The sequence below is a fragment of the Lottia gigantea genome (assembly GCF_000327385.1).
Source record: "Lottia gigantea unplaced genomic scaffold LOTGIsca_23, whole genome shotgun sequence".
Lineage (NCBI taxonomy): Eukaryota > Metazoa > Mollusca > Gastropoda > Lottiidae > Lottia > Lottia gigantea.
The window spans coordinates 554,941-565,271 of record NW_008708645.1 but is presented as its reverse complement, the minus strand read 5'-3'; the positions used below and the strand labels follow the sequence as shown (position 1 = coordinate 565,271).

Sequence of the window (10,331 nt, the reverse complement as noted above, 5' to 3'; positions counted from 1 at the left end):
TTTACAAACAGTCTATTTCCATTCATGTTTACAGTAGGAAACATTTACAAACAGTCTATTCCCATTCATGTTTACAGTCGGAAACATTTACAAACAGTCTATTCCCATTCATGTTTACAGTCGGAAACATTTACAAACAGTCTATTCCCATTCATGTTTACAGTCGGAAACATTTACAAACAGTCTATTCCCATTCATGTTTACAGTCGGAAACATTTACAGTCTATTCCCATTCATGTTTACAGTCCAACATTTACAAACAGTCTATTCCCATTCATGTTTACAGTAGGAAACATTTACAAACAGTCTATTCCCATTCATGTTTACAGTCGGAAACATTTACAAACAGTCTATTCCCATTCATGTTTACAGTCCAACATTTACAAACAGTCTATTCCCATTCATGTTTACAGTAGGAAACATTTACAAACAGTCTATTCCCATTCATGTTTACAGTCGGAAACATTTACAAACAGTCTATTCCCATTCATGTTTACAGTCCAACATTTACAAACAGTCTATTCCCATTCATGTTTACAGTAGGAAACATTTACAAACAGTCTATTCCCATTCATGTTTACAGTCGGAAACATTTACAAACAGTCTATTCCCATTCATGTTTACAGTCCAACATTTACAAACAGTCTATTCCCATTCATGTTTACAGTAGGAAACATTTACAAACAGTCTATTCCCATTCATGTTTACAGTAGGAAACATTTACAAACAGTCTATTCCCATTCATGTTTACAGTCGGAAACATTTACAAACAGTCTATTCCCATTCATGTTTACAGTCGGAAACATTTACAAACAGTCTATTCCCATTCATGTTTACAGTCGGAAACATTTACAAACAGTCTATTCCCATTCATGTTTACAGTTCAACATTTACAAACAGTCTATTCCCATTCATGTTTACAGTCCAACATTTACAAACAGTCTATTCCCATTCATGTTTACAGTCCAACATTTACAAACAGTCTATTCCCATTCATGTTTACAGTAGGAAACATTTACAAACAGTCTATTCCCATTCATGTTTACAGTCGGAAACATTTACAAACAGTCTATTCCTATTCCTGTTTACAGTGGAAACATTTACAAACAGTCTATTCCTATTCCTGTTTACAGTGGAAACATTTACAAACAGTCTATTCCCATTCATGTTTACAGTGGAAACATTTACAAACAGTCTATTCCCATTCATGTTTACAGTCGGAAACGTTTACAAACAGTCTATTCCCATTCATGTTTACAGTCGGAAACATTTACAAACAGTCTATTCTCATTCATGTTTACAGTCGGAAACATTTACAAACAGTCTATTCCCATTCATGTTTACAGTGGAAACGTTTTCAAACAGTCTATTCCCATTCATGTTTACAGTCGGAAACGTTTACAAACAGTCTATTCCCATTCATGTTTACAGTCGGAAACGTTTACAAAAAGTCTATTCCCATTCATGTTTACAGTCGGAAACATTTACAAACAGTCTATTCCCATTCATGTTTACAGTGGAAACATTTACAAACAGTCTATTCCCATTCATGTTTACAGTCGGAAACGTTTACAAACAGTCTATTCCCATTCATGTTTACAGTCGGAAACGTTTACAAACAGTCTATTCCCATTCATGTTTACAGTCGGAAACATTTACAAACAGTCTATTCCCATTCATGTTTACAGTAGGAAACATTTACAAACAGTCTATTCCCATTCATGTTTACAGTCGGAAACGTTTACAAACAGCCTATTCCCATTCATGTTTACAGTCAGAAACGTTTACAAACAGTCTATTCCCATTCACATTTACAGTCGGAAACATTTACAAACAGTCTATTCCCATTCATGTTTACAGTCGGAAACATTTACAAACAGTCTATTCCCATTCATGTTTACAGTCGGAAACGTTTACAAACAGTCTATTCCCATTCATGTTTACAGTCGGAAACGTTAACAAACAGTCTGTACCCATTCATATTTACAGTAGGAAACATTTACAAACAGTCTATTCCCATTCATGTTTACAGTCGGAAACGTTTACAGTCTATTCCCATTCATGTTTACAGTCGGAAACGTTTACAAACAGTCTATTCCCATTCATGTTTACAGTCGGAAACATTTACAAACAGTCTATTCCCATTCATGTTTACAGTAGGAAACATTTACAAACAGTCTATTCCCATTCATGTTTACAGTAGGAAACATTTACAAAGAGTCTATTTCCATTCATGTTTACAGTCGGAAACGTTTACAAACAGTCTATTCCCATTCATGTTTACAGTCGGAAACGTTTACAAACAGTCTATTCCCATTCATGTTTACTGTCGGAAACGTTTAAAAACAGTCTATTCCCATTCATGTTTTACGAAATATAAATGCAGAGTATGTAAAATAGCCCAGAAGGTCTAGTTCTAATGTAAATTATTAAAATAAGTATATCTTACAATAATCATCCATCAAAGCTGGAGCGTCTAAAATTCGTTCAGAGGTCTTTGGTATCTGTCTTGTTGGAGCAACTTTTGAAGCCATACATTTGCCAGAACTATATAAAACTTTTAAATTGTTTGTAGCCCCTATAAAAAGAATAGGTAATTGAAAAATTGTATTTGAAATGGAGATCATTCAGCATTTTACATGGAAACAACACACATTCAAACTTAGATCAAAACCATTTTGAATCTCCTCCTTGATTTAATGAGTTGAATTTTGATAAAGGTTATAACTTCTTCAACTAAACCTTCACATTAAATTCAAAGGTTTAGAAATGGCTTTTAATGTGATTTGAAGGTTTTGTTGAAATATTATAGTATTTTTCAAATGTCAAGGGAGAGATTCAAAATGGATGTGAACTACATTCAAATAAATAAATAGTGAAATTTTTTGTTTGAGAGATATTCAAAAGAATTATGAAACTTTCCTACAGACTGTACAGTTTTAGTTCTTTTAAAGACAATACACATATATTTAAGGCCAAAATCAACCACTGAGAATGGCGAACCATTACCTGTAATCATTTGTAGGGCTGGGTATTGAGATTGGTTATTGATGGCAGACTATCGATCCATAGTCGATTAATAATCAAAGTATCTTAATAGAGAAACCCTGTAATTCTTAATTCTATAGGTTATTTTTGTGTCGAAGTATATTCTTGCTTTGATATGTTATTATATGGAAGGCGAAATGGCTTTTTATTCAATCTTCTTCATTGTTATTTCTTAATTCTAAATTCTTATCTTTTAATTTGCAAGCTTAATTCAACATTTGTCATTGAAAATCAACATTTGTATACAAAAATCATAATTTGTACTGAAAATGAACATTCTTCGATAAACATTTGATTTTCCAATTACTGATTTTGGCAGCTTTGATTTTGAATAAAAATATTTATCAGTACAGTAACAATCACCAATATGAAATATTCAACATTCTGTCATACACTTCTTTTGAACTCCTTAAGGCGATACTGAATAATATTGAGTATGAGTTATTGCCCTTGTTCTTGAAAACATGTTCAATTATTAGCTCGTGAAAACCCTAGAAGGAAAATCTTCAGCGCAGGACTGAATAATATAACCAAGTTTTGTCAAAATCCAGCAAGAATCATGCTTTTTAGTGTTTAAGAGCTAAATTTGAAAGCGTTTTCAAGCACAAGGGCAATAACTCATACTAAATATTTTTCGATTTTTCTGATTTTCAATAGGGTTTATCCTTGGTTGATAACAAACACTCATGCCAAATTTCGTCAGAATCCATCAAGAATTGTGCCTTCTAGAATGTTTACAAGCTAAAAATTTAACGCGTTTTCAAGAACAAGGGCAATAACTTATAATAAATATTTTTCGACAATTCTGATTTTCAATAGGGTTCATCCTTGGGTGATCACAAACACTCACACCAAGTTTTGTCAAAATCCGTCACGAATTGTGTCTTGTAGAGTGTTTACGAGCAATTGTGGACAGACGGACGGATTGACGGACTGACCGACATGGGTGATGGCAATATACGCCCCCCATTTCATGTGGGCGTATAAAAATAGTTAGAGGTAGTTTACTGTCATTTTCCTGCTAGGTTCCTTTTGCATTGGACGTTTTTATTTGTATGCTCAAACCCACCTTCAGCTGGTAATGGTGCTTTAGTCTTATAAGACAATATTTTAGCTTTATGTGGGTCAATGCCATTAGTCAAGGCGTTATTAAGATGTTGTTGATAATAGTCAATGTTATTGTCTTCATCTCTTTCTTCTTCTAACCACATATCATTGACACTTTCTTTTCTGTTCACTACAGCAAAATGTCCCATATCAAAATTAGTTGTAGCTCTATTGGGTATGAATCTGAAAACAGAAAAGATCATGAGTCACCTTTGAATCAATTAAAACCAGATTACAATTTTGTTTTGTATTTTGTTATTTTTCCCCTCTCTCATAGTACTCATAGTAGCTGAATAGTACAGCAACTATAGCCTTTAATTCTCTTGTTCTGTCATTTTGAAATGGAATTTCATGACCTACTCTACTATTTCACAAATGATTATATTATCATATGGAACTACATTATGGTTCTTACATGGAAATAACACTTCCTTGACTTATTAAGTCGAATTTCAATAAATGTAAAGATAGTTTGCCAGGCAAGGAAACATACGCCCACTACCAGCTGTCAAAATGATAAGTCTTTAATAATTTAATAATGACTTTCAAAATTAAATCTTAAAAATATCTATTTGTCAAGTTGGTCAAGACAAAACCCTCAAAAACATATCATTGAATTCAAACTTGAACAATGTCTTATTGACATACACACAAGGTCAATAACTCTATATTGTTCATCCAAATATTACCAATTCTAACTGGACTGAGATCTAATCAATATATATATATGCATACAAAGTTTAATAGATATCAGATAAAAACTGCAGTCTCTATCGTACCTGAAAGCCAAATTTCGCACTTGACCGAGATCTCATCAATATATACATGCATACCAAGTTTCATGAAGATTGGACTGTGTTTCTATCCTGCCCACAAGCAAATTTGACACATTTTTACTAAGTCAAGGGCAATAACTCTGAAATCGTTCTAGCGGATCGTTGCCAAATTCGAACTTGACTGAGATCTCAAGTTTGTCAAGATCGTATAAAGACTGTATTCTCTATTGTGCCTACAAGAAATGTGAACGGATGGACCGACTGATAGGGGCAACTTCAATATCTGTCCACATTTCCATGTGAGCGTATAATATTTCAACAAAGCCTTCACATTAAACGACATTACTAAACCTTAAAGTGTTATTTGAAGGATTATAACCTTTATCAAGATAGCTTGCCAGGCAAGGTAATATACGCCCACTGGCAGCTTTGATTTTGAATAAAAATATTTAGCAGTACAGTAACAATCACCAGTATGAAATATTCAACCTTCAGTCATACACTTCTTTTGAACTCTTTAGGGCGATAATGAATAATATTGAGTATGAGTTATTGCGCTTGTTCTTGAAAACGTGTTCAATTTTTAGCTCATGAAAACTTTAGAAGGCAAATATTCAATCTTCAGCTCGAGACTGAATAATAAAAGCAAGTTTTGTCAAAATCCAATAACAATCATGCCTTTTAGTGTTTAAGAGCTAAATTTGAAAGCGTTTTCAAGAACAAGGGGAGTAACTCATACTAAATATTTTTCAATTCTTCTGATTTTCAATAGGGTTCATCCTTGGGTGATTACAAACATTCACACCAAGTTTCATCAAAACCCGTCAAGAATTGTGCCTTCTAGAGTGTTTACGAGCTAAAAATTGAACTCGTTTTCAAGAGTAGGTCAATAATTCATACTAAATATTTTTCAATTTTTCTGATTTTCAATAGGGTTTTATCCTTGGGTGATAACAAACACTCATGCTAATTTTGGTCAAAATCCGTCAAGAATTGTCCCTTCTAGAGGGTTAACAAGCTAAAAATTTAATGCGTTTTCCAGAACAAGGGCAATAACTCATACTAAATTTTTTCGATTCTTTTGATTTTCGATAGGGTTTATTCTTTCGAGATTATGAACACTCACACCAAGTTTCATCAAAATCCATCAGGAATTGTGCCTTCTAAAGTGTTTACAAACTAAAAATTGAACTCGTTTTCAAAAGCAAGGGCAATAACTCATACTAAATATTTTTTGATTTTTCTGATTTTCAATAGGGTTTATCCTTGGTTGATAATAACACTCATGCCAAGTTTCGTCAAAATCCATCAAGAATTGTGACTTCTAGAGTGTTTACGAGCTAAAAATTGAATGCCCCCCCCCCATTTCATATGGGCGTATAAAAATAAGACACTATGGTACACTATGATTGACTAGCGATTAAAATAGTAAGGGTCTTGCAAGTAAAATTATTCCAGTAATATTTATGATAAAACATACCTGTCACCATAACATTTATTATTAGGTGTTTTATGAGGTGTCTTCTTAGAGGGTGTTTTACTCATATTGCCTGTTAACGGTGTTTTTACAGGTGTAAAAGTGTGGAAATTGTGTATTCTACCACTAAGTGGTGTTTTTGGTGTTTTCCCTGGAGTTTTTGCAGACCTTGGTGCTTTTGTTGGTGACATACCAGCTTAAAAAAACAAAAAATTCAAAAATTTCAGTATGCATCAATTTATTTTAAAGAAATATTTACAATGAAAAGTAGTTTATTATGCATTTTTCACAAATTTATCACCAAGTGTAGTTAGTAAAAATGTAATCAATTGTCATTAATGTAAAATATCAAAAGTCGCTTCACAATTTATCTATAAGTATATGCCCACTGGCAGCTGTGTTTTTCTTTTTTTTTATTATATATTATATATTATTTGTCATAGTGTTGATACCGTTCCTTTATGAACAATTTCAGCAAATTTCATTCAAATTTGTCAAAAATTGTGTTTTGTACAGTGTTAACCAGCTATAAACTTAAACTGTTTTAAAGAACAACGGCAATAACTTATGTTAAATATTTTTCGACTTTATTGTTTTTCAATACAGTTCATCCTTGGGTGATTAATAAATAACATCACCAAGTTTTGTCGAAATCTGTCAAGAATTGTGCCATCTAGAGTTTGTACAAGTTAAATATGGAATGTGTATCGAAAAACAACGGCAAAAACTCATATAAAATATATTCTAATTTTTGTCATAATCTACAAAAATTGTGCTTTCTAACTAGATAGCTTGCCAGGTAAGATAATATACGCCCACTGGCAGCTTTGATTTTAAATAAAATTATTTGGCAGTACAATAACAATTACCAGTATGAAATAGTCAACCTTCAGACATACACTTCTTTTGAACTTTTTGGGGCGATACTGAATAATATTTCATCAAAATCTGTCCAGTATTGAGCCTTTTAGAGAGCTTCCAGATGGGTTTTTAAGAACAAGGGCAATAACTCATACTAAAAATATTCTGATTTTTTCGATTTTCAATAGGGTTCATACTTAGGTGATTACATACACTCACACTAAGTTTCGTCAAAATCCATCAAGAATTGTGCCATCTAAAATGTTTGAGCTAAAAATTGAACGCGTTTTCAAGAACAAGGGCAATAACTCATACTAAATATTTTTGGATTCTTCTGATTTTCCATAGGATTCATCTTTGGGTGATTACGAACACTCATACCAAGTTTCATCAATATAGCTTCCCAGGCAAGGTAATATACGCCCACTGGCAGCTTTGATTTGGATTAAAAGTATTTAGCAGTACAGTAACAATCACAAATATGAAATATTCTACCTTCAGTCATACACATCTTTTGAAATCTTTAACGCAATACTGGATAATATTGAGTATGAGTTATTGCCCTTGTTCTTGAAAACATGTTCAATCTTTAGCTCATGAAAACTCTAGAAGATAAATACATCTTCAGTTCGGTACTAAATAATTTTTCTGATTGTCAATAGGCTTTGTCCTTGGGTGATAACAAACACTCAAGCCCAGTTTCGTTAAAATTCGTCAAGAATTGTGCCTTCTAGAGTGTTTACAAGCTAAAAATTGAACGCGTTTTCAAGAAGAAGCGTTTCAAGAAAAAGGGCAATAACTCATACTAAACATTTTTCGATTTTTCTGATTTTTAATAGGGTTCATCCTTGGGTGATAACAAACAACCATACTAAGTTTCGTTGAAATCAGTCAAGAATTGTCCCTTCTAGAGTGTTTACGAGCTAAAAATTTAAAGTGTTTTCAAGAACAAGGGCAATAACTGATACCAAATATTTTTCAACTCTTCTGATTTTCAAGAACTTTTCAAAATTTGTTTGTGAACACAATAGAGACTACAGTTTTCAACTGATTTTAATGAAATTTGGTGTGATAATTCATATTGATGTGATCTTGGACAAGTTAGATTTTACAATTGTTCGATGAACGATTTTTTTAGTTATTGCCCTTGACTTAGGAAAAACATGTCAAAATTTGTTTGTGAACAAAAAAGAGACTACAGTTTTCAACTGATTTTAATGAAATTTGGTGTGATCATTTATATTGATTAGATCTTGGACAAGTTCGAATTTGATGATATTTCAATGAACAGCCTTTGAGTTATTGCCCTTGACTTAGGAAAAACCCGTCAAAATTTGTTTGTGAACACATTAAAGACTACAGTTTTTAATTGATTTTAATGAAACATGGTGTGATCATGTATATTAATGCCATCATTTGTTGTATTTGGGTTATTGATATTGATTTTTAAAAATTTGGTGGAATTACTCAGCATAAATAACTGGCAGTAAATATATATATCAATGAATTCAAACTATTAAAATTTCTTTATTATGAGAAAATTCATACTTTTGTCACTAAAGACTTTTTTCATTTCCGACAACTGCCAGCGGGTGTATGTTACCTTGCAAGCTATCTATTATTGTATTGAGCTAGAATTGCAATATTATTAACTACATAATATGATTCAATACTACAGACAGGGCTTGAAATGTCCACCTGTCTAAAATAGTCAATAAACAACTCATCAAAATATATATGTGTTTTTTCGCCGTACATTCAATCTTTTATATTTAGAATGAGCATAAATCCATGATTGACATCAAAATGAGCAATAGCTCTGGTAATCGTGTACTTTCGTTTCGCTTTCTCCAAGAGTTGTTTTATGCCGGAAGTATGTCATTTCTGAATATTCTTTCTTAACTGTCACCCAGATTGCGCTTGATTGGAGGGTTCTGAACAGTTACCGTCTGTTCCAATTAATCGAACGTGATATCACATCACATTTCAAATCTTCTGATCTATTTCCTTCTGGGTCATTTTGAATTTTGTCTGCAACTATTACTTTTCCTTTAGTTTTATTGAACATTCGGTTGATTCCTTACAGTAACAATTACCAGTATGAAATTTTCAACCTTCAGTCATACACCTCTTTTAAGCTCTGAATAATATTGAGTATAGGTATGAGTTACTGTCTTTGATTTTGAAAGCGTGTTCAAACTCTAGAAGGCAAATACCCAATCTTCAGCTCGGTACTGAATAATAAAACCAAGTTTTGTCAAACTCCTGTGAAACATATTTCGATTTTTTTGATTTTCGATAGGGTTCATACATGGGTGATAATAAACAATTTCACCAAGTTTCGTCAAAATCCGTCAAGAATTGTCTCTTCTAGAGTGATTACGAGCTAAAAATTGAAGAACAAGGGCAATAACTTATACTAAATATTTTTCCATTCTTCTGATTTTCAATAGGGTTCATACTTGGGTGATTACGGACTCATACCAAGAATTGTGTCTTGTAGAGTGTTTACAAGCAATTGTGGACTCACCGACGGACATGGGTGACGGCAATATACACCCCCCATTTCATGTGGGCATATAAAACTGTGATGAAATAAGACTCATTTTTTTCTATTTTTTATAGGAGCAATGAAGAAGGTCAGCAGGGTCATTCCATCTAAAACAAAACTTTATCTAGCACTCAATTTCTAAGCAGTAAGGTCTATTTCCCAACACTATTTGCCATACAGAAGAACCTGAGAGGGTCATTTTGGTGAGTTCAGATGGAATGACCAAGTTACTATTTGGTCATTGGTGATAGAAAAATAGCTAGTACATACCATTATCAGAGGGCATTACCAATCTTAATTCAGCTTCCTGTGCCTTTCTCTGCCATCTCATTAATGGAGCTTTATGAGACAGTGGTCCATCTAATCTAGTCAACTCACTGACAGTCTTATCAAAGTTAAAATGAGACATCTTGAACTTGTATCTATGTTGAAAATGAAATAAAAATATATAATTATAAGTCTAAATATATTGCTTTAATTACATAACTCATAATCATCTCGATATTGGAGC

General features: G+C 32.7%; 1 protein-coding gene across 1 annotated transcript in view; it reads right to left on the bottom strand.

The window, feature by feature from the left end:
- The window catches only part of LOTGIDRAFT_206325 (hypothetical protein), a gene marked incomplete at both ends in the record, with an annotated part of 22,186 nt that extends 15,587 nt beyond the window's left edge, over positions 1 to 6,599 (bottom strand). Inside the window, 4 exons of the mRNA XM_009054906.1 lie at positions 2,450 to 2,578; positions 4,118 to 4,338; positions 4,516 to 4,519; positions 6,533 to 6,599. Of these exons, the coding sequence (XP_009053154.1) occupies positions 2,450 to 2,578; positions 4,118 to 4,338; positions 4,516 to 4,519; positions 6,533 to 6,599 (421 nt within the window). The remainder of the gene's footprint in view (positions 1 to 2,449; positions 2,579 to 4,117; positions 4,339 to 4,515; positions 4,520 to 6,532) is intronic.
- Between the last annotated feature and the right edge of the window lie 3,732 nt (positions 6,600 to 10,331).